The 25,586-nt window shown below is 42.6% G+C and overlaps 1 protein-coding gene across 1 annotated transcript in view; it reads left to right on the forward strand.

The window, feature by feature from the left end:
- Nucleotides 1-25,573, forward strand: part of SPAG16 (sperm associated antigen 16) — a gene marked incomplete at its 5' end in the record, with an annotated part of 402,351 nt that extends 376,778 nt beyond the window's left edge. Inside the window, one exon of the mRNA XM_082763211.1 lies at nt 25,370-25,573. Within this exon, the coding sequence (XP_082619337.1) occupies nt 25,370-25,548 (179 nt within the window). The 3' untranslated portion in view covers nt 25,549-25,573. The remainder of the gene's footprint in view (nt 1-25,369) is intronic.
- Nucleotides 25,574-25,586: the final 13 nt, after the last annotated feature.

Here is a 25,586-nt window from a genome sequence, read left to right on the forward strand (position 1 = left end):
ATGAGAACATTATGGTCTGTGAGGGATTTGAAATGAGACTGCCATTCAGATTACGGTGACAGCTTCAACTTGAATTTGCTTTACAAGGATTTAAAATCAAACGAGGTTTCACTCTTTCTGAAGTTGTTCAGTGCCCTTTATCAGCTTAAACCCCAGGGATAATTTTTCATGGTTCTTGATAGGAACTCTGCTGGCACTATCAGCCTTGCTATAAGTTAGCACTCGTCCAGCCTTTGTGCTTACTCTTCTCTCTACTGTCAACAAGTTTTGCAATCCAGGGTAACCTTTGAGAGGGTTTGTCACAATGCAGCATCAGAGCAACTAAACAGGCATCAAACTCATCTCCTGAATCCAGCAGGATGGCTTTGCAGCTGGCTGGGAATACCTGCTGTCTGACATTAGCTTGTCCTGTATACGACAGTTCTTGTCACCAACGTTTCTAGGCAAACTCCTTGATGCTCTATTTTATTTAAAATCATTGCAAAACATCCTGGGCAGGTTGCTGTCCTCTCTTTCTTCCGCTGAGTATTTGTAAGAGTTGTTTGTGTAAAGCAAACCTTTTAGCTGAAGTCAAAATTGAGTTAAAGACAGGAATTTGTGGGAACACGTTGTCATAGCACTTCAGAGCAGTAGTTTGTCTGGAGTTGCTTAGTTGTCTTGCTTCTGACAGTAGCCAAGACCAGAAGCTTCAGGAAATGTTTAAAACCCCTGCAATGGAAAATTTAGCAGTAATACAGGGCAGAAGACTTGTGGCCAAGTGGGTGGCAACCAGTTTGTGTGCTGGCACATCACGGCAGAAACCCTTCGGCACTATGCCATCCTGCCTGCCATGACTGCTTGGAGAGTCTGACTGGGTCGTTCGAATATCATATTTCTCATTTCAGTCAGCATGCAGGTTTCTATTTCTTTCTCTGAATCTTTCTGTCCCCACCATTGTACCTTCTTAATTCTTTACCCTGTTATCTTAATTATTTACCCTCTTCCCAGCCCATGCTATTCTTTCTTGTCTGCAGTTGAATCAAACCCCATCTTCTGTCTTGCAGCTTCCTGAAAATCTTCCTGAAATCTTGCAGATTTCTACTTACCTGCAAGAAGGAGTAGTTCTAAATTGCTTGAAAAAAAGCCTTCCCTCTTTCCAAGCACAGACACAAAATTTCAATCGTCTTTAAAAGAGAATTCAAACTGTATTTCTGAAGTCTTCTTAAAGAGAGGTATGCAGTGCCTGATGGGTTTTTATTCTGGTATCTAAATGAATATACGTTTAGGATGCCTGGGCAAATTTGTGTAGAATCCTGTGTTTTAAATGCACGAGTTAATGGGATTTTTGCATGCAAAAGGACCATGAGATGAGAACAGTGAACATATCTGCCTTCAGGTGATTTCTTTCCAAGTATTCTGCAGCCAGCTTTATTCTCAGATACAAAGTTACTTAATGTAAATGAATGAGAATGTGCACTAGTTTGATCTCCTCCTTTTCTGATCTCCTCCTCCACTTCTGATGCTTGTAGGGAGTATTTTTTGGCAAAGCACTAGTTAGGCAGCTGCAGGTCACCTTTTTTCTCTCACGAGGAAACCCTTCACCTTCTGGTTTGTGCCTGTGAGGTTCCAGATGAGTGCTGAGACTGGAATAAGAGAGAGGTGGGATGTGCTGACATAATTTCATCACTGAAACCCTGAGATGAGGTGAGGCTCTACGTTCAGAGAGCTTTTTGGTACAAGGTGAGACATCTCATCACATGGGACTTGTCCTCACACCAATGATCCTCCTGCCTCAGATGGACTTGGCATGGGCAGTGTTAAGTTTATTTGGCTCTAGAATAGATTAAATACAAATATTGACTTTTTTTTTTCTCTACCATTAATGCAGTAGGATAACTGCCTAAATAAAAGCTGAGATCTGTTGCATTAAATTAAGCTTTATGCTGGCAATATTGAAATTAAAAGAATGACCCTCTTAAATCTGGTCTTTAAAATCCCCTGATGTTTTTTTAAGGATTTCTTTCTTCTAGTTCCTCTCCTGTTATTGCTCTTATTTCTCAGTAATTACTCATTAAAATACCATGGCAGGCAAAAGCAGTAGTAGAGGCATTGACCAAGCTTGTGGTAGGCAATTTGTGTGGCTGTGCTGCCTTTCCTCCCTGCACCCCATCTTGTGCATTTCATGCTCTTTCCAGGGTCAAGAGCATCTCGGTATAGAAACTGTTTAGTGCTCAGGTTTTTTCTTATTTCAGAGCAAGTGTTACTGCCCTAAGTTTTCTTTGAAAAATAATTAGCATAATGTAATTCAATACAAGGTCCGTTGTTCTGAGTGCAGTCTGCAGCAACTGATGGCAGGATTTCCCGCAAGGTCAGTAATTCACTTCGTGTGGTGGAATTGACCTTACAGACATCATAAACTAACAGTGGAAAATACTTTTATTTACAGTATTTATTTGAGAAAGTAAAGATAAATCATTCCTGGCCAATTTTCTTCACCTTCACTTTCAACACCCTCCATTTCTTTCACTTAAGGAAGGTTTGACATCATCTCTTTCTGTTCCAAGGTAAGTTTCTTTAATGCTAGCTCCAGGCATGGCCACAGGAGATGCAAATCCAGTTACCAGTCCACAATGGCGCACCTGAAGCTTTCTATAGAGATGCAATTTTTAACATGATTAGAACCTCAGTACGAGCATTATAAGGCTTAATACATTTTGTGTATTTAGTGGACTGTAAATTAGAGGACCGAGAAACTTTTCTATTCAGACAGATTCTAATTTTGGTTTAGAATGGAGAGAGAATGTATGTTCATTATGTTGGGTAAATTGGAGACCTAGCTAGCCTGCCAGCAAAGCCACCTTTGCTGGCACTTGACCTGTCAGCGAAATTCAGTCCTCTACATGCCTTTTTTCTCTTCCATTGTGCCTGCAGAAATGCTCAGAGCAATCATCAAGCACCACGCCAGTTGGGTTCTATTGATTTATCAAAAACTCCAAGTCATTTTGCAGCTTGCTCTGTTTTTTTGTTTGTTTGTTTGTTTGTTTTGATCATTTTTCAAGTTGATTCTTTGAAATTTCTGGATAGCTGCTGCAAGAAATCTGGGACTACTCTCGTGACCCCAGTTGGCCGATTAACGCATACTTCTAGAAAAAAAAAAAGAATACTGAAATTGCAAAAATTCAGAAAAATAATGAAAGCGTTTAACCCCAGCATGGTCTAAAGTGCAGTTAGAGCAAAAGCTGATGTCGAGAAGCCCACTGAGTGAAGGCAGAGGGGAAGAGCCCTGCAGTCTCCCAGCACATCCATTATAAGCACACTTGTGGTTACACAGATGCCTGGCTTCCCGGGCAAACCCCTACCTGCAGGAGAGAGGCTGCAGCCTGCCACAAGCAAGCACAGTACCTCCAAGCTGGGCTGTGCCAAAAGAGCCCAGGTCTTCTTTGCCATACTGCTCTTAAAGCCAATTCCCACCAAGCTTGATTGCAATGAGAACTGTCAAACTATATAATTTCGTCCTAGGACAGCGGCTCTGTGTGAAACCACCATACTTTACGAAGCAGACAGTTCCCATCGAGAGCATTCTTAAGAGCCACTAAGAAACACAGATCTGATCTTAAACAAAAAACCTGCCTTTTCGTTAAGTAGTAGTCAGGAAAACTAACTCCAGTGCACAACGTTGCCTGCTGCTATCTTTCTCCCATCACTGATGGCAGGAGGTGCCATTTGGGACCATTTATAACAGAAGCTGTCAGCAAGTCTTTCAATAATACAACTACGCTGCCTCTTCTAAACACAAAATAACACGATTTGTGTAGCAAAAACTATTGCTCAGTGATAGGGACATCATCATCTGTTGTCTCCGTTTGTTTTATTTCACAGGGAGCTGATCAGGACACTGGCAACACTTTAAACTGCTACCAACTACCAGTTGCCTTCTCAGCTTCATACGACGGAAGGGCAGCGTTTGTTCTTCCTGTGACTGATCGGTTCTTCTGAAATGTCTAGAAGCCCTCTCTCTGCATTTGCTCAGTTGGAGCCACCATTTGGCATTCTTAATTTTTCTCCCAGGATGCTTCTGGATCTGCTTGGTCCAACTCAGCTGAGGGAGAACGGTCAACACCATTCTGGCCCTTCCCATTTCACTTGCAAGGCTCCTAACCTGGGCTCAGCCCCTCCACAGCAGGTCCCTGATGTAGCTGTGGTCTCTGGGTGCCTCACAGACTTCTCATCTACTTTCTGATTCTCTGGCCTTATGCCCTCCTGGGGAAACAGGTTTGCTAGGACATCTTAATATTTCCTTGAACACGGGCAGGTCAGTGACACAAACATCTAAGCACTTGGAATTTTTCCTTTTTGTTGACATAAATCATTGTCAAGGACATCTGTTTTCAGCTTGCTCTGTAGCTTGACCTTCTGCTGTGGTCCTTACAGATACCGGGAAGTGATGCTTCCTACCATCAGCAAGTCAGGCAATGGTACGTTTTTCTCCCTAAGCTGATGCTTGTCTTTTGTTTGATTCCACCGATGGGCAATAATTTACATATTCCTCTCTGCACACACCTAGAAAATAGTGTAGAAGGCACTGCAGGGGAGGAGAACATCAGTAATTATTCTTGCTTCTTATTTTAGGATGGAACTGATGGCTTTGTTTCATTTTGTTTCCCTTTACCTCAATTTATTTTTTATTTATTTGCTTACTTTTCCTGTTGACATAACATTTTCTCAATTCATATTCCTTAATCCTTTGTCATTTTCCTCTCATTTATATCCATCTCCATTCTCACTTCCTTTGTTCTTTTCTCTTTCCTTCTCTTATTATTTTGCCCTAGTTAGATTTGGTAACTTTTTCTCTGGTTTCCATCCTGTCCAAGATACCAGCCGCTCTCTTTGCCATGATCCAATAATAGAATCACGCTTCCTCTGACGCTAAGGAGATAACCCCTTTGTGCGTGTCCCTTTCTTCCTAAGTGATACAGACAACTCTCAAGCGATGACAAAACCCAGCTAAGCGGTGATGAAATATAAACATTTTCTGGCATGCTGCAGCAAGCCGGCACCGAGCAGAGGTGGTGCCATTGTGATTGATTTGCTGGTGGGATCCGAGGGGAGGGATGGAGCTGTCCAAGTGTTAAGAGTCTTTACTAGCAGCACAGATGACAGACTTAAGACAAGCCCTAAGGAGTATGTCTTTGAAATTTAATAACATAAGAAGAAAAATATTCCACACTTCACTAGCAAATCTAATGCTACACAGTAAAAGCATTATGAAGCTTCTTTATTCCTTTTCCCTTTTTTTTTTTTTTAATAGAAAAAGGAAGAGAACTGGTTTACGAAAGTTGATTAAGAATGTGGTTTCCACACTGCTTCATTTTAGAAAATCACGCTGATGGCTGATGTATGTTTTCCTGCACTTTATAACTTTTGAAGTGTATTAATTTTCCCTGCTGGGGAAAATGTCGTTCAAGAAGATTGGGGGAGGAGGGAGGGGGCCTGACATCCTTATTATGCTGTCACATAACGACTACTTCTTCAGACTCTTCAAGGTCTGTGTCTCTGGAAGAGTGACAGGCTAATAGGTTCTATTCTTAAATTCTAAGTATCCTTGATAGTGCACCAAGCAATTTATCTTTAAAATAAAAAGTGGGGAAAAAAAAAAAAAAAGTTCTGCTGATACATAGTTGCAGAAAGTCGCTGGGAGATAGCTGAATAAAATTGAATTTCTCCTATCTTGAGAAAATATAAACAGAGAGTATTGACACACTTGCCTCGGAGTGCCTGTATCTTCACAGGATAGGACCAGATGTAATTACCTACATACTATGAATTTCATTCCGATCACAAGATCTTGAGCTGGGAGTATCATATGCTCCCAAGCCTGCGAGCAACCGCAGGATTTCCCGTGGGAATAATGACTTCTGATGACATGATCCATCGTGGCGTGAAATAAGTTCACGTTGTGACATGTATCTGGGAGAAGCGCAAACAGGATTTAATAACATAGAAATAAATCAAACACGAAACATGTATTTATTCTCCATCAGGTCCTTAAGATCAGAAATCGGGAGCTTGGCAGTAGTGGGAACAGACAGAGATGGCTCTCAGGACTTGGTGGTGTTGGTGTTTTGCCTCTGAAGTCGTGATTTTTAAATCCAGCTGTGGGTTCCCAGCTGTGAGAATGCATTAAAAGATGCTAGGCATGCATTTGAGAGAGTAATAGATAAACTGCACAAACATATGAGAAGCAAAAGCTTTGATAGTGCAGGGAATTTGCCTAAACAATTTAGATAGTCGGTGAATTACCTGTTCCTGCTAAATGAATAATTCTTGCTTAAAAACATCCAGGTTGGCCCCAGACTGTGCAAACTAGGCAATATAAATGCAGCTAGTAAAGTTCACTCAAATACAAACAAGATGAACAAAACCAAATCTCTGTTTTTTAAGCAGATCAGATGCATTCACACCATTGTCTTATTTTTGCTTCGTCTTCAAATTGCAAAATAGACGGGAGGGAAACAAGAATGCTGAATTGTGGTGTGATGGCAAGAACATATGGGCGCACTGATTCATGCTCCGTCTCAGGATATCACTCCACTTAGCTGGCAAGCCATTTTTCCTAACTCTTTCCTCCTGCTGCTTAGCTACTTTCCTAATGGCTGGTATCAATCAGCAAAAATCAGTTTTCAGTTCCAGTCTAGAAATCAGTGGGACTCAGCCATCTTCGCTGGAGGACCGCCAGCCCACCCCACCATCTCCTAGGGACAATCTCGGCTGGCTGTCGTTCCCGACCCTTCTTTTTCCTTCTCTCTGACACAGTCCAGCTCTCTCTTGGTTGTCTTTGCTCCTCCAGGCAAACCAGACACTGTGCAAAACCTCTGTGATGGTTTTAATTCGGTCTCAGAACCCACTTGTGCGCGGGTGTTTCAGGCTGGAAATTAGGAGACATTTCTTCTCGTTTAGTGGGTGACACTGGTGGTAGGGGATGGTTGGACCAGGTGATCCTGAAGAGGGCTTTTCCAGCCTTAACGATTCCAGGACTGTCCCCTTGGCTGTTGTTGCTTCTGCTTGTAGCCCGTGGTGGCTATTTTGAGGTGACACTTGACCTCTTGCTTAACTCGATCCCCTTTTTATCCTTTATGCCTCCAAACAGAATTTTCCTCTTCTGCTGGGAGCAATTTGAGCAGCTTATGCCTCTTAGTTTATACGACACACTTAAAAATAATTAATGATACAGATAAAACCAGGTTAATTTGAAATGGTTCAGGTTCCTACACTTACTTTTAGTATAAAATCACAGTGAGATGAAGAAACAAGCTTAAGAAAGTTTAGCAAGTTTAACAAGTCCTTAACAAGTTTAAGAAACAAGCATTATTTTGCATCATCAAATCTCAGCCTTCAGTTCTTCTAATTATTGTCATATTTAAAACTTAGGCCAAGCTTTTAAAAAAACAGCTCCTAATTTATGTCCTGAACAGTGACAGGAACTATGTTCTGAAGGGCCTGATCTGGGGAAGGAAGAATATGGAAGACAGAGGAAAGTTTAGTGATCCTCAGAACCTGGGTTAGCAGCCCCAAACTGTAAGTGTTAAAGTTCATCTTTCCATCCTGAAAAAGCTTCATTTCTGATCTAACAACCTAGATCAGGAGAAGGAGGTGTCAGGGGGCCCTGGATGCTCGCTTCTGCAGGTCCCCAGCCAGCATGGCAGGGCTGAGCCAGCCAGGACGGAGTGCCTGCCACATCTGCAGCGTTAAGCACCGAGGGAAAAGTGCTCTGCAGATAAATCAGGCTGAAACAAGGAACACTCTCTCTTTCCATAGGGCAGATTAGCGCGACCCAAGGAATATCAATAAGTAATACAAAGCTACTGGGGCCACACTCTGTTTTCAGAGCACTAAAGCGTGGAGCTAGAGGAGGGGATGCCGTTTCACCGTGCTGAAATGCAGGTGACAGATTTCAGTGCTCGAGCATGTGTGGATTTATGACACTGTGAGAGGCAATGAGTGGATTACGCTCCTCCATTTGCAGGCTTTTCATCTCGGCTGTATGTAATGATATTCTTTTTCATTTAATAATTAATCCAAATAGAGTACAAGTTACTAATGAAAATAAGATTGAAATATAGTTGTGCAGAAGACAAATGGATATACGAATTGCATATACAGGCAATGGATGATGCAAACCATTCGTAATACTCCTGTGCCTTTCAGAGGAATTAAAATCTTAGCCCATGCATCCTACTGAGGCAGTCTGTGATGGGAACTGATCCGTGTAGTGCAGAGAGTTTCAAAAGGAGGTTTTCTGGCATGATTTAATGTTCTGAGAAATAGATTCAGGTCCTAATCCTAAATTTACCATTGATTTCTTTTGTTCATTCAGATCTAATACTAAACACTTTTCACTGACTTAAGGATTTGAATTATGACTCTGCAGGTACCAAGGGAAAATATGGCTTTAATTTTTAAGCAGAATATCTCTTTAGCATCCAAAACAACCTGTGAATGGGGTTTTGCTGTTGTTGTTTGATTCTTTTTTCCCCCTTCTTTCTTTAATTTAGAGGATTCGACAATTCTGATTAAAATTTTGAACTTAATAATTCCACGTTTCCTGAAAAGCACCAGTATACAGCACAATACCACATCTGCAAACGAGGGGAAGAGTATCTGCCAAACAGCGACTGCTGTGGTTAGCGTTCACAAGGCAGCATGCTTTCAGCACCTGACAACTTTGTGCATTTCATTAGAAAATTAAAGCCTGTTGCATTAAATGATTAAGTGGATTAATTGATGTCCTCCCCAGTTGTTCAGTCACCTCCACATGAATGCATGGTAATAACGTCCTAGATCTGTTACGTCTCTGTGATGTGCAACTGATTCTTAGTTAATGCACTCTTGCTGTAATTGGTTTTTAATAGAGTGGATTAGAAGATTATCTTTAATTTAAACTGTATTTATAACAACAAAAAGAATCACATGAATTCTATGTTAATCAGTAGATTCTGAGAGTTAAATGATTTTCTAATAACGGTTCTTACAATTACTTGATGTCTTTAGGACCTCAGCTTTAATCAGGAATGTACCCATGATTTATTGTGGTGCAAAAACAAAATAGCAAGGAACAAAATATTTTACCAGTGGGGATTAGAAAAACAGACCGTACAAATTTATTTCTAGTTATTACTTTCTTCCTGCTGGAATTTTCATCCATTTTATCCTAGAAGTATTAGTTCAGGAACAGCTGGAGTAAATACAGAAGCTAGAGTTTCTTGTAGGAATGCAGAATGCTGGATCTAGTGGCGGTATGATCTCAGCAGCAATGTTTTCATATGGGGATGGCAGTGTGAGAGAGTCATAAGTACTTGGGAGAACGTGGTGAGAAAAAGAACTGAAGATGATAATTCACTGGAGATGTCATGGATGCAGTGTAGATGGAAGGAATCGAAGCTTGAGCTCTTGGTCTGTTTGTTGCTTGTAAAAGGTAAGGGTGTCTGGGGAAGGCTCCCTTACAGGCTTGAGGCAGAGCAGAACCTGGGTTGGATCGAGTTTTCATGGCAAGTTTTCTCAAAGAGCATTTCCTCTGAGCTCAGCTTTAAACACACGCCTTGATTTTGCAAGCAGAAATGAGAACAAAGAAACAAACCTGTTAAAATCAAGCATATTAGGCCAGATTTCACTGTTAGCAGTATTGGCATCTGCTACTGCATTTATATCTGAAGTTGAAATCTTGGCCCTTAGCCTGTGAGCAGCAGTTTATGACCATTCTGGATACAGTTCAGAGCTATGCTAAGTGGTTCCATTTGAAAGACATTTTTCAATTACAGAAAAACAATTTTGGGAAAAGGTTGTGTTCAAAAGTACTTGTTGGAATTCCATTTATGCATCCTGGCGTGGTTGCTTCGGTTACGTTGCTAAAGCTCTTGTGAAACTAAACTAGCTCCCTAACAAGTCTATTAGTGCTGCGTAAGGAAAATCAGAGATGGATCTGAATCAAACCTTGGATGGATACGAGGGACTTGGAGAGAGTTTGTATAAGAAGATAGAGGCTGTTATTTTCCTTTATAGTTGCTGTGAACAAAACCTCAATCCTGAGCATCTCAAGCTTTGCAGAAAATCTAGAAGCAGGTTTGAACTTTGATTTAAAACAAATGTAATTAAATGAACCTACATGATCTCAAAGGTGGCACGTCTGAAGGGTTGCTTACAGTGGGAAGAAAGAATAGACACCAAAGGTATCATCTAATAGAAATCTCAGATTAATTTAAGCATAATATGTCATATTTATAACAAAAGATCTCCCAATGTGGGGAACATAACCTAACTCCCAGTTTTCCTATACAGAAAATAAACTCCTGGAATTCTGCCCTAAGATCATTCTTCCTTATTTCCAGAGGAGAATGTTTGGAGGACTTCCATATAAATGAAGAAGAAAGACAGAGGTTGCAGGTTCCTTGGCTGCGCCTGGGTGATAACTGCCATACCGCACAGCCTGACTTTTCTTGGAGTGGGACCTGGGTCTGTGCTGTCCCAACCACACGGCACTGCAAGAGTAAGCCTTGTGCTATGACACTAAAAAATGGGCACTGTAGTAGCTCTGGTTCCCTATAGGACTATCACAGTACAATATTAATAGGAAACTTTGTAATTAAGAATAATATAGGAAGAATTTACAACAATGTTTAAAATTTGCATTGGACAGTGGAGTTTGTAAGTGATTCTCTGTGCAGTCATTTTTTTATCCTGTCAGAAGGGTGATGTAGGAATCCCTGAGCTTGCCGAAGCAGTAGTATGCTGCTTTGAAAGCCAAATGCACAGGGCTTCTTTAGAAATCATCAGAAGAGCACAAGTCACAACAAAAATAATTAAAAAACGCAAACCAATGGACTGGCAGAGATGGAGATGTTTTAGCTTGATGTAGAGCTCCCTGCATGGAAAGGCAGGTGGGAAGCTGGAAACCGTGGCATGCAGCAGGGCTGCTTTGATACAGGTGATCCTAAAAGAGTGAGGAGCCTGGAAAAAAGAACTGGGCTGATGCAGAAGCTGAGGGGGACATGGGAGAACCAAGAAAGATGCACAGAGAGCAGCACCTGCAGGTAGAGGTAGAGCTTCAGTACAAGAAGAAGGAGGGTTGTCAATGGAGGAGGAAAGGAGCTGTTAGAGCACAGCGCACATTTTCTAAGAAAGGGGAACACTGAGGTACTCACCAGGAGCTTTTGGGGGTAAACTGGAAGGAAACAGGAAGGCTGCAGAAAATCATGTAGTTAGATATGAAAGATATACATGGGGATTTGTATTCAATTCTTCTAAGAGCATAAAAGCTAAAGTTACCTCCTATCACTGAGGGTTTGCCAGAATATAAAGAGAAGAAGTGGTGAGAAAAGTTAAGACAACAGTGGAAGACTGCAATCTTCCCTCTTTTGGAGACTGTGACAGCCTAAATATTAGCTGAAGCCATCCAGCAAATGAAACGTGGATGCCTCGACTTGTCAGGTCACTTTGGAAACCTAGATTTAAACGAAAATGATTAAAACTACCTGTCCTTATGCAGTCCTAGGAAGGGGATGGATTGGACTTACAGAGGCTTATCTCCTTCGTTTTGGTGTGTATCTGGCTCTGTGAGCACAGGAGAGAGCACCTGACATCTCTGAGCAGTCAGCAGTATTGCAGATGGCAAGCTCAACGAACAACAAGCATATTTTCTATCTGAACCTGGTATGTGAGAGGCTACTTGGGTCTAACAGGATATTTTTGTTTTGGAAACTATTACATGTCAGGGACTTTGGGGCTGCCCCGCTCCTTTGTGTGCGCGCCTCACCCCGCCCGGGCCCGCCACGTCCTCCATTTTGTGGCAGGAAGCGCGGGGCGCCATTTTCCTACGCCCCTGTCCAGAGAAGGGCGACGAAGCTGGTGAGGGGCCTGGAGAACGAGGCCTACGAGGAGCGGCTGAGGGAGCTGGGCTTGTTCAGCCTGGAGAAGAGGAGGCTCAGGGGCGACCTTATTGCTCTCTACAGGTACCTTAAAGGAGGCTGTAGCGAGGTGGGGGTTGGTCTGTTCTCCCACGTGCCTGGTGACAGGACGAGGGGGAATGGGCTTAAGTTGCGCCAGGGGAGTTTTAGGTTGGATGTTAGGAGGAACTTCTTTACCGAAAGGGTTGTTGGACACTGGAACAGGCTGCCCAGGGAAGTGGTGGAGTCACCATCCCTGGAAGTCTTTAAAAGACGTTTAGATGTAGAGCTTAGGGATATGGTTTAGTGGGGACTGTTAGCGTTAGGTCAGAGGTTGGACTCGATGATCTTGAGGTCTCTTCCAACCTAGAAATTCTGTGATTCTGTGATTCTGTGACTTAGGCTTGAAAGAGCGTTCAAGTTGCAGGGCTGAGCCAAACTCATTCAGACCTATGCTGGCTTCTCAGGCAGTGGATGAATAACCCAAAAGAATTATTTTATCTTATTTTTTGTCTGTGAATAAAGGCAGTAATGTACCCATCAGTCCAGGACAACAAATGAAGAGCAATTCATATATTCCAGACTCCTAAAAGATGGAATGTGCCACAAAACAGTCAAAAGTGTTAACCCTGCTTAAAACCTTGGCAGGAAATGTCAGGAGCGGCATTCAAAGCACCGTCAGTCTGCAGAACGTATGATCTACCCTACAGTGAGCTTTTCTGCTCTTTAACTATCACGTGGCTGTGGTGTTACAAGATGCTTTGCACATTCCTGATACTATAGAACCATATTAACTTAGGATCCCTTTTCAACACTCCCCAGCCACGTCCCATTACCTCGCCATAGATTTTTATTGGATGCTATCCAGCGGTTCAGGAGTAGTGTCATAAATGCCTCCATGACATAGGACATTTGTTAAACTCGACAGCAGCATTCATTACTGTAAGCAATAGCAGCCAGACTGCATTTCCTTACAGTATTTAGCCGTCACTTGACAAGAGGTGAGAGCAGTTTGGCAGCGGCGGGAGCGGAGCAGCCCAAGGAGGTGACACCGTGTGTTATCTCCGATGGTTCAGCTGATGCCTTCGTCCACACAGAGTCTGGAGATCTGCTGTTGACTCACAGCAATAAACACTTTTGTTATTATTTATGATTTTTTTAATAATGTCTCGAGGCTCCGCTGGGCAAGCTGTAAGAGTCCCTGCCCCAGGCAGTGGAAGGAGATAAGCTGAACAAAGCGGTGTTATCGCTTGCCATCGTGGACAGGGAGCTGAGGCATGGGATGATGTGTGCTGACAGGGAGCAAGGCTGTCACTGGAACGGATCTCCAGGCTTGTCCTGCCCCTGCTCAGTAACAAGTCTCTGGCTTCACTAATGCTCTTGCAGGGCGTTCATGGATTTGTAGGTGTTAAAGTTATTAGGTTCCTGCAGCAAATGTTCCTGGGCAATTGAAGTGCTAAAGGCTTGGGTTTTTGTTCCCTTCTTCTCCGCGAATAGAAACCCTTGGGGCACCAGTACAGACACTTAGAAGCCAGGTAAACAACATCCAGCAGTGGTTTCTGCCAGCTTACCTAGCTCACGGCACCTGAGAGTATGCTCTTTGCATAGCACATGTTCAGCTCTTGGAGATGAGGCTCTGGAAACCCGTTAATTGTAGGGCCTCTGGAGCCAGGCCATACCATGTAATTAACCGGAGTTAGCATTGTAGAGACTGCAACAGCTCAGGACAGTGCCCAGATCTGTGGGCTCAAAGATCTTCTTTGCCAGCTTTTTCATTTCTTTTGTACACAAAGTATAAAGCTAAGACAGGACACATTCAAAAATGGCGATCCCAGAGTAGTTGCCAACCTGGACCTCGCTCATCCGGCTGCCCTGGGGAGAAGAGCGCAGCAGGAAGAGGAACACGGAGATGCTACCTGGGAAGCGAGTGCTGTACTGGACTGTATTGTCCTGGACTCCTTCTCTCTTGGTTTCATCTCAATATTGGATCAAAAACATTTTGCACTACAGAAAACTTACTGCCCACCAAGCTCGTCTGCTCTCTTAGCGTACCTATGGACAAAACAGCCCAGGTGTAAAGAGGTTTATTTTAAGCAGCCGGGTTTCACCTACGCCTGTCACTGAATAATCGTTACACCTACTGCAGCTCCCCTCTCAAAAAAAAAAAAAAGTCACAAAAGAAAGTTTAAGAAACTACATAAGCTTTGTCGAATGTAAAGAATTCCTTTTACAAAGACACCTCCATGGGCAACTGAGCTCGCTAACCCCTGCCATAGATTTATGCCGGCAGCATTTCTTAGCATGGGACTCCAAGGGCATGAAAGTCAGGATTTCATAGCAGTGTGAGGCTAATGATTAAAGTATGTGTGATGGTAGTCACAGTAACAGTGCTGAACAAGGAAGCACCCGCCTTTCTCTTCGGTGCTCTGACAGCCTGGTATTAAAGACCTGCAAGTGTCAGAAGATGGAGGAAATCAGCGAGCCTCTTTGACAGATGTTACGGCACAGTGTTTGTGCTGTCAAGGCAGAGAATATGACAGACCTGAGAAATGACAGTAACAGGAATGTTTAGGAAAGGGAACAAGCCTAATAGAGATGCTGCTGTTGACAATAACATGCTTATGTTAAAAGTCAGCTCTTTGTTTGAGCTTTTACTTGGCAAAGAGATTATTGAGCCCGTTTTGCTACTTGTGCTTTTTGTTTTGTTTTCATACCCCTCCTGTGTGTCTGTCTGTTTTTACTATCATGGTAAAATACTATTTAGTTGTAATGTGGAAGAAAGATACTAGTCACTCTGTAAAGCTCTGTTTCACTTGAATTACTGTGATAGTGTAGGCAATGGCTGAAGGCTCCATTGTACCAGACACTGAGTGAAAGCCAGAAAAGATAGGATTAAAAATCACCATTTTTTTTTAATTCTGAAAAGTTCAGAAACAGATAAAATAAACCCACTTATGAGTTGGGAGAGCTGAAGTTTGAGAAGATTAAGGATGGCGTTGGAGCCACCTATCTGGCTACTTACATGTAAAAATGAAGTAACTTGTTCAGTCTCGTCATGGGGCTAGCTATGGAGTGAGGACCTACAGAGAACATTTTTTTCTACTCATCTCTTTCCAGTCGCTGTAGAAAATACCCAGACAGTTACAAAAGACTGGGCATGGAAGAGCCAGCAGGGAAACCCCAGGTGAAGCTGGAGGCTGGGACGCAGCAGGAGCCAGGCTCGGCTCTCCTGGCAGTGCATTAACAGCACTTTCCCTGTAAGGAAGGAGCTCGCTTGACAGAAACCAGAATCCATGTACATTACATCATCCTCAAAGCTTGAAATAATAATGGTAACAACAAACTAGCTTTAAGGACAGAATGGAAGTGTCATCTTATTTGCTAGGACAGCCTGATGAGTGCTAGAAGCATTAGGAATCAGCAGTGTTTACCCAGAGCTTCTGCCCTGATCCAGGCTCATCAGGACACCAAACTTCTATTTAAGGAGCATGTTCAGAGATAAAACATTTAGGCAGAACATGGTGAGGTGAAGCAAGATAAATAATATTGTTCCTCAAAAGTGCTTTTTCTCTGAAGTAGCAGCTTTCAGGACTCATGCTTGAAGGAGTACTAGGAGTAATGCCTGCTCTAAGAGTAAGCTAAGTTTGGCTTCCAGGCCTGCAGAGCAATGGGCAAAACTTTTGTCTCATTCCACCTTCCTGGTGGACTTTATTTTCAGCAGAGATTATTGGTTGCAGTGTAAGAGCTGGCTCTTGGGGTTGAAACTGTTGTGTGAAAAAAGGATGTGTTAATTACTGTTCATTTCAGTAAGCCTGGACATACAGTGGAGACGAGTTCTTATCTCAGAGTTATCAGGTTTACAAAACACTGATGATGCACAGGATCTGCTTTGTTACTGAATGCTTCTTATATTATGGATTGTTGCCACCGCATGGTAGTTGCATGCATTTATTTATTAAGGATGGGGTTTAAGTTGTCAATGCCTACATAAACCTGACTTTCAGTGGTATTTAAGTGCCTTGGGATGCCTACAAGTGCCTAGTTCCATTCAGAAGCTCTGGTATACACAAGTCTGCCATTGGTGCAAATTAGGAAAATTTCTTTTTCAAATTCCAAGCGGGATTTAATCCCTCTGTGGCTCAGGTGTCTGAAAAGAGAAATGGAGAGTTGCTCCTAGTCGGTGCACAGTCACCTGCCATCGCTGTCTAAAAGCAGCAGGTGATTTCCTTTGAAAAGGAGGATTTTCTCACTGAAAACTGCTCTTCTGGAGCCCAGGTGAATTAACTACTTGGTTTCTGCTATGGGATGGCAAGGGCAGATGAGATGAATCCCACCCTGTGTCAAAAAACTATTATGTGTCTGGCCATTCCCTTCGTGTTAATGGAAGGGATGCTGCATATGCTGTCCAAGGGAAAAATGAGTCACCGTTCACATCCTGGTCTCCTCTTCCATAACACAAGCATATCTATCTTATCATTTGAGATTGAAAGGAGGATCAAAGAGGCTTTAACTGAACAGCTGCAGGCATCTGAAAATAGAGAGTGGGGAAAGGAGGAAGAATAGAATATTAATAAAAGGTTATCTTCTATTCTCTGAATGCCTTTAAAGTGGTGTTTCCATTAGTCGGAGCTATGTTCCTGCATGCGTGGAATTCTTCTTGTCCTTATACACTGCTCAACTTAACTGAATTCTTAAAAATGAGACATATATTGATGCCCAAAATACATACAGCTGCAGTCAAGTAGGAAGTTCAGAGGAAAGCATGTTTTTACGCCCAAATCTATATTCAGGGACCTCACTTGTAGCAGAAACTAGAATAAATTTCAATTTGTGGTAACAGCAGTTTCACTGTGACTTAATTTTTCCAAGTTAGCCCATCAGTAAATTTTATATTTTAAATGAAATTTTTTTTTTAACGTAAGTGCGATATTTTTTTCTTCTCACACTCTCAGAACACCAAGAAACCAGCTAATGTATTGTGGAGATAATATTACGTGCAATACAGTTGGGGATAGGCTGCTGCCAATATTCAAGTTTAACAGAAGGGAAGAAGTTGCTCTTCAGAATCAGATATTAATGGGAACTTTACCTGTGTTCTGGAGCACTCACAATCATACGAAAAGTCCTTCAGAGAGTTCTTTGTAAGCAGAGTTTCAGCTTCACAACTTCTGCAGGCATCTTTATGGAGATTTATTCCTTCCTGAAGATCATCAGACTATACTGATCTGTACTCTTTTACTCCATTGCCTTCTCTTCACGCAGCCTTTTAAAATTTGAGCTTTTTGTCATGTTCTTGCCCTGGGCAGCACAAGCACAAGCAGAGGAACAGCACTGCTGATGCCACAGCTCTGAGGTTTCTCCACCAACAATCCTGCAGAGGTTACTACTCTGCTGTGACGTATCTTTTTTTTTTTTCCCCTCAAGGTAGATTCAGTTGGAGACATGTGCCCACATACAGATATTATAGGTAACACTGGAAGCTACACAAATGTGTTCCTATTGTATGCACAAAAATATTCTTTGGGATAAATTTTCAAGCAAAAACTCCAGTTCTGGACAAAAGGTGGAGATTCTCTTTCCCTTTATTCTTAAAATATTACTTTTGATTATCTCTTGAATGTATTCAAGCATGCCTCACTTCCACATCCAAAAAGATTTTTACATCTTGAAGACTCTGCTCCTGAAGTTTCTGCTTTAAGACTTTCTATTTTGTTTCAAACCATTTTCCAAATCCCAAATGCCACCAAAAGGCCAAATAAAATCTAATATAAACAAGCTCAAGTCCAGCTGAAAGGTAGCTTTGCAGTAATGGTCTGGGTCTAGAAATCCTTATAAAAAAAAGCTTTAAATTCTTTTATAGAAAGGATTTTCTTCTATCAGATAAATGCTTTCTTTGCTATAAGTAGCTTTCTGGTGATTTTTTGATTGAAAAAGGATTTGTTGAGTTCTGAGATCTGTTTAAGATCTGGAAATAATGCCCCTTCATCTAGGTCACATTTTCCTCACAGTAGGAAGTTGAGAGAAGTCCTCTTTGTCCAGTGGCCAAACATCACTCCAGACCCTTATCTTCCAGGGGAAATGCACGGGGCCATATCCTGCCACACACTTACATTTCATCCAGGACAAATCTCTACACACGGGTTCTTAAAGATAATAACTGTACTTGTGTTAACGCACTGCATGGATAATTTGAGGTTTTCTGTGTTCCAGGGGATTCACCTTCCACCTGAGCAGTCTGCCTGAGAAACTTCTCTGCATTTACTTTTCTCTTACTACCTTCTTTAAATATTGGGTCTAGGAAACTTGCATGATATGCCCCCACGCAGTTGATAAAGCCGCCTTTCTCTTTGAAGGTCTAACCCTTAGTGTACTGCTAAAAGCCAAACAAAAGCAAATCTCTTCGTTACAAGACCTCGTGCTGTAGCTCCCTACTGACATAATGAATCTGTTTGTGATGCCCTGATCCTACCATCATTTAGGCACATGATTAAACTGATTTTGAGTGGCTTCACTTGCATAAGGTGAGTCACGAGTGTAAGTGCATTCTGAGATGAGCTAATTTTCCCTAATATAGTTTGCCAAATTTCTGTCTGTTTAAATACTTCTGAGGAAGGAAAAAAGTCATTACATTAGAGAATGACAAAAGGACTTTATTTTGGTAACAATATTTTAAAAGCCTATATCAGCAGATTGTTGGACTTTGCTCTTTCTCAGCCTGTCTTTCGGTCTCCGTTATTGAGAATATTTAGTAAACTGCTGCAAGTGAATTACAGCCTGCTCAAGATTATTTTTCTATGTCCTCTTGCAGGAAAGATCTAAATAAACACAATGGGAAGGCAATAGGAGGAGGGGGTTGCCGTTATTTCCAAGAGGAGAATATTTAGGAGGATTTATTCACGTTTAAGAGTGGAGGACTTATAACAATGTCAAAAAAGTGCATTCCTAAGCAGAACGTAGTGTACACTTGGAAGATGAGAAATAATTGCTGTATTTGTTGAAAGCTGTTTATAGAACAAAAAAAAAATGTAAAACATCTATCGTATGGTGAAATCAGTTGCTTGGTAAATAACATTCTGCATGGTGTGACAGTAATGAAGAATTTTATCTACAGCCACTGCAATCATAGTTTGCAGCATCTGTTAAGCATTTTATTTACTCTTATTTAGGCAAGCACGCTAACATTTGCATGAAGAATCTTGCATTGTAGTGTTTGGAAACCTTCCCATCTGCCTTTCTCCTCCCCGCTTCCTCAAAATTAACGTTTTGTTTGATTTCTTACCAAGTAAAACTGTGGGCCAGACCACGAGCTGCTGTAAAGCAGCTTCGTGATTTCCTCCCATTTCCCAGGGGAGGATCCGAGCCCATCCAGTTGGAGTTTCTCTGCAGGATAAGTGATGCCAACTCGGGATCTGGAGGTCAGAAAGCCGCTGTCATGCCGTGCAGTGCCCAGGCTGAGAAGCAAGTCACGTTGGCTGGGGATGCACCAAACCAGCTCTTCGTACCTGGGTGTAGGGGGCAGAAGCTCCAGGGGGCAGCCTGAGCACCTCTGTGTGGTGCAGTGCTTAGACATGACTCTGGACCCAAGTCCTCTCCTGCTGCCATAATGCCCATAAATCATTTAACTATGGCCAGGCAGTGGTATCATGGCTAATTAAGCTCATAATTACCTGTAGCCTTTTCCTCCCTGATCTATTTGCCGCCTTTGTTGTTGTGGTGGTTCTTGTTTTTTCTAATTATTCTTTGACTGCAGACTGCTCCAGGCAGGGGCTGGGGTATGTTGCTTTTTCCACGTAGCACAGAGGTGTTCCCAGGAGAACGTCTGGCTTGGGTGATCGTCGTGTCGGTGCACGTGGCTGCAGCTCCAGTAACAACCAAAGGTCTTCAGGCAGAGGGAATATAATCCAAGAGGGCTGTGTGTCTGATTTATAGTATCATCCCAAGCAGAGATGCCTTTAAAAAACAGGAACAGGAGAGAAAATCTGTTTGGCACAATATGTTACATAAGAAATTAGTAGCCCTTGATGAGCATGGTTTCAGCAAAACTCTTTTCTGTATTGACTAACAATCATGTGCAAAAAATAAGCTGAATTACATTTTGCCTCATCTTGAATGGAGTTGAAAAGTTCTGAGTAATGACGCTGGTTGAACCATTAATGGAAGTCCTTAAAATATAAGCATTTTCTTGATACTTTCCACTTTGGGGCATCTTTCTTTTTAAAAAAAAAAAAAAAAAAAAAAAGCAACAAAACAAAACAAACAAAAAAAAAACACAAAACCAAAACAGATGCTGCTCTATGTGCATAGGAGAAATCAATGGATGGGATCAATATTCCCTCCACAGGTAATAAATGCTGAGAAGCATTTCTGTCTATCTAAATTGATCCCAGAGAATTCTTTAAATTGGTTCTGATGTGTATAAAAATCATTTCCCTATTGATGAAAGCTTTTCTTCCTTTCTTTCTTTGATACGTTATTTCATCTCTGCCATCACTAATGGTCTCAGGCTTCCCTATGCAGTTACGATAAGCTGAATTTCTTAAATCCATGCAAGGTCATAATTTTAATGAAAAAAGAAATTACAGGACTTGTGTCTTTGAAGATGAATGCTTTGCTTATGGTTAGGCGGTGTGAGTATTTTTAAATTGGCAGAGTTACTACATCTGAATTATTTACAATGAAGCCTAAAATAATGGCCCTGCCTTTATTAGAAGCAGTTGCCCAAATCCAGCATCCCTTACTCCAGGTGTAAAAGCTGCTGCTGCAGACAGGTGAATTTTCTTTCTTTTCACTTTCCTCATTTTGTTTTGTAGCTGACCAAGAGCTAATGTTATCTGATGAGTCTATGGAAAAAAAAAAGAATATTCTGAGACAGAGAACAGTGCTAGTTATCAGAACGAGTGTCTGAGCCTAACATGCTACAGTAAGGTGTAGTGTTGGTGACTTTTGTTGCAGTTCTATTTTATTAACCACTAAGCTGCTAAAACCCTCCAGGAACATGAAGAACCTGTCTGCCAAAACAGGAATTTCCAGAGAATTTGGTCATTGGATGTTAGGTGGTTTCTCAGTTGGTTTGCCTGAAGAAAAGCTTAATGCTTCAAGGTACCTGTTGCTTGCCAATGGGCTCGCCAATGAGAGCTTTGGTTGCCTTCTGGACAGACGTGGAAGCGTGCATGTGGCGAACCACAGCAGGTGTCATGCGTACTGGGAGCCAGCCAGCAGGTTTTATCTGCTAGCTGCCCTCCAAAGACAGCTCAGCATCCAGCTGTTGGAGAAACGAGCTGCATGACAGCCCCCGTGGTTGCGGCTTGCTTGTTTTCAGATGAAATCTTACGGCTTCGGCCAACAGCATCTGTTGGTCACCAGAGCTCTAACCTGCTCTGCTTGCTCCGCTTTGCCAGTCCAAAGATGGCCTTGCTTCCAGCTGTTTGAACACACAAACCAGGGGAACGCTGCTTAACCTTATCTTGGCAAGGTTTCGCTCAAAATTCATTTTACAAAGAAGACGGTAATCACGGCTGTGCTTTCCATTAGGATCTTATGGAATATAAATTGTCAAGCTGTCGTTGGACAAGCAGAGGTCTTCCTACCTCCACCCTAGGTAATTTGGTTCTATCAACCCAGCAAATTAATCTTGTCTGGTTTTGTGGTCTGAAGAAACGCAGTCGCAAATTAAATTCAGTTGCTTCAACGCACCGGCCCTATTTTACGTTTAGCCCCCACTTCAAATTAGGAGATGGATTTCTTATTGTGTTTACATGTGAGGCTTTGGTATTGACATGGCACCAGAGGTATGCAAAGTTCCTCACAGAGGAGAAAAAGTGTGCTGCTTGTTACATGTAACATAACTGAGCCTCAGGCAGTGCAGTAACTTTGATTTAAGCTCACATGTTAGGTCAATGTGGAGACTCCAGCAAAATTACTTTTGTTGGTGGTGTTTTTTTTTTTCTTTTTCAGATTCTTGCTTTTTGTACTTAAAGGCTACGGCCTTTCTTTGTTCCATAATTTGATGTACATTTGGAAAAATTGGCTGGGCCAGATGTCCATACAAGATAAATTCATCGTAATTACCCTGTTCCCCACAGCAGGGTACGTGTGATCGCAGTAACCACATCATTTGAGGTACTAATTGATTTTAGGTTCAGTTCTGGTCTCAAAACAGCATCGGGATACATCTTTAATATCAGAAATACTTTTCTAAAAGGGCACGGGTGATTTTTACTGTTGTTATAAGGTACGAGTATATTTCCGGCCCAACCAGCAGAACTGCATTAGCAATTAATCAATGCCTCCAACAAAGGCCATTGCCAGGCTGGAAGCAGCAGCGTGGTGAGGCGGCTCGTGGGAGACTGGGAACAGAGGCTGTTCTCTGTAGGATGCTGGGGCTGGAAACCTGCAGCCGTACCTCACTGAAATGCTAAGAAAATAAAGAGGAGCTGAAAGGCATGGGTTACTCAGAGGGAGTTCAGTCATGTCCCAGAAGAAATGGGACTGTTACAAGGCATACATTTTAGCATACAGATTTATTTTTTTTTTAAGGGTAAGTCATCCCTCTTAGTGATTGCTTGCACAGTTGTTCATCCCTCTCATTGCTTTTGCTGCCATTCTCTCTACCTTTCCTAACTCACTGCATCCTTTCTGAAGCAAATGACCAGATGGTCAGAGCTTATGTTATTCTAAGGATGTAATAGGGGTACATCAGAAAAATTAGTGCCTACGTTCTAGCAATGGGCAACAGCAAATTAGCTGTAATTAGTACAGAGGCTGCTACTGTAGTGTCTCTTTGGCGTGGAGATGTGCTTTGTCATCACTCCTGTCTGCCAGTTTGAGGAAGAAGTAAGAGCTCAGGATGGGCACGGGGCCAGCCAGAGCCAAGCTTCGTTTTTGCTCCCTGGGTTGCCCATCTGAGGCAGCTTCTTGTGAGTTTGAGGTCTTGAGACATTGAAACCTTGTGACTTCAAGGTCTGGAGACACTGAAAACTTGTGAGTTTGAGGTCTTTCAAACCTTGAGTTTGAGATCTAAAGGCTGTGAGATCTCGAGGTCTCATTCTTCAGAGCTTTGCATCTACTAACCAGAAACTGCTCATTTCAGTATAATTCGGCATAATTGCTGAGTTCAGTGAATTTGCCCAGACCTGCCCCACCTGACAATTCGTCCTAAGGTGTATGAAGAAAAAAATAGCTCCAGGCTTTTGCCTGCCTCTGAGTGTTATATCAAAGTGCCTTTGTTGGCGCGTGAGTGTCCTTCATAAAAACAGGGCTTTGCATGACAATTATGTAATAGGTTTTGTTTGGCTTCCTAATTGGAGAACATTTTGAAAGAGCAATAAAACACAATTTGTTCCCTCTTTCCAAAAAAGAAACATCTCCTTTTGGAAGGAAGGAGGGAGTAAATTTACATTATAATGAGCAAATTGTTACGAGCGCGTAGATCAGCGTTGACATAAAGGGTGACAGAAATGAGATGTTCTCATTTTGCGCCGTCCCCTCCCCTCTCTCTTCCCCTCTCGCACGCATTGCCTTGTGCATCCTTCTGCTACAGAGAGCAGGGAAGTCGCTGTGCTCGTAGTCGGCAGCCGTAGCACGTCGCGGCGTGGCTGGCACTAACTGTGCGTGAAATGACTCAATCCTCACCAGGGCTGCCCCGAAAACCTCAACCCTTTCCCCGGCGCGGGGAGGCACGAGCGGTTTGCTGGTGCACCTTGTGCAGCTACTGTCCCTCTCTGTTTTTAACGAGCGCGTTCGTTACGGGTCTGAAGAAGCTGAAAGTGACATTAACCCCCTGCCCAGCTGTTGCAGTGTCAGGGCTCCAGGCGAAATGGCATTTATTTGGCTCCTGGAGAAGTCATCCCAGCGACTGCCTGGAGAGTCTGGCTGCAAGTGAAATCCATATGCAATGCTTCTGTCAGCAAAGACTTGCTGGAAGAGAGTTTATAATAAATATTCACATCTGCTGCTTTGGACACTCTAATCCATCCTACAGATCTTTGCTGTGTCAGGCTTTGTTCTAGACGAAGAAGCCGGGTAGTTATAAAGGTTTGCAAATAGGGCGTATTTATCATGGTTAGCTCTACTTTTTAGTTGCCTTTCTCACACGGATATCCATGGCCACGCTAAGCGTAACGCGTGATTAAGTATCCTCAGCGCATTTGTAAGCTGGGTTAGACTCTGCCTTTGCTTTCATAAATGGAGAAACAGCATTTGTTTACTTCACGGGTGGAGCCAGTGGGTCTTGAAGATTGTTGTTAAGAGTTAGTTTGGATGGAAGGACAGACAATATATTCCCGGGATAAATCATGTAGTCATGCCCAAGCCCCTATGGCTTGCACATGGTGAAAACTGTGAGGACTTCTGATGGGTAATGTGTTCCCATTGGCCTCTTGGCAAATAACTAAAAAACTTGGTTGACTAAAAATGGCCCAAATCTCTCCCATTTTTCATAATCTTCCCCAAAATGACGGCCTTAGTGTCCGATTGACTTTGTCAGTGTCAATATTAATTATTCGTCTGCTGGTGATGTCTTTGCTTTTGGAGAGAAAATACTGATACATAAAAAGAGCTGTAATCATTTGGAGGGTATATTGAACTTGCTCCTAATAGAAAAAGGTGTTTGCCCAGGATCATGACTGGAATGCAAGGCTCTCTTTGTTGGGAGGACCACATCTGCTCTGAAATGAATGTATTGATCTTTTCTCTTTTTTTCTTTTTTTCTGTACGTGAAACTCATGACTATTATAGTTAATTTCTGAAAGGAGAGAGTGCGTATCTGGTGGCTGGATAAATAAAAGTGCTTCAAACGTATCGCTTACCAGCTGTTACCTGTGCTGTTATTTAAGCAGAAAGACAATCAACTTATAAACACTTTCTGCCTCATTGAGGGCGATGAAAACCGAGTCCATTTGGTTCATAAATAAGTACATGGAAGCTGAGAACTCTTTAAAACCTTTTCCAATTTTTTATTTTTCTACCATTGGACCTAGTTCTATCCAAATTTAATTTGGGTTGGCTTTTCCATAAGGCTCTCAGGGAGCAAGGCACTCGGTTCAGCTAGATGCCTGACCTCCCCGGAACCTGGCTGGAAACCTGCCCTTTCCTTCATTGCAGTGCTGTACAAGAAAAGCAACGTAACAGCGTGGTCTGATTCTGACACCTCCAGCTATCAGCAGAGCATCTGGTGCTCAGCCTGCATGTCGGAATCTGGCCCTAAATAATTGCATCCAAATGCAGGTAGAATAGCTGTGCGCCTAATGAGCAGCGTGCCCGGGTCTCCAGATTCACTTAATCACTCCGAAACCCAATCTCATTACCATTGATCTATCCAACTTTCCCATCATTTATCTCCGAAAACAGGAGCACGCAAAACGTGGCTCGTCTTTAAAGCGGCGAGCCCCAAACTTCCAGCCCTGCTCTCTCCCTGCTGCCTTTGCAAACCTGGGTAACTTTGCTCTGAATTTCAGGTCGCACCGTGGCCGTGGCGAGCGGCGATGGATCCGTGAAGGTGCTGTACCTGGAGCTGGGGCAGCTCTCCAGCCTGCGGGGCCACGGCGAGGAGGAAGTGCACAGCGTTGCCTTCGATCACAAGGCAAGGCGGCTGCTTTCGGGGGGTGCCGACGGTACGCTTTGCCTCTGGACCTGAGGACCAGCGCGCTGCTTTCACGTAACCTTAACCTCAAG

Source organism: Aythya marila (genome assembly GCF_965140915.1).
Source record: "Aythya marila genome assembly, chromosome: 6".
Lineage (NCBI taxonomy): Eukaryota > Metazoa > Chordata > Aves > Anseriformes > Anatidae > Aythya > Aythya marila.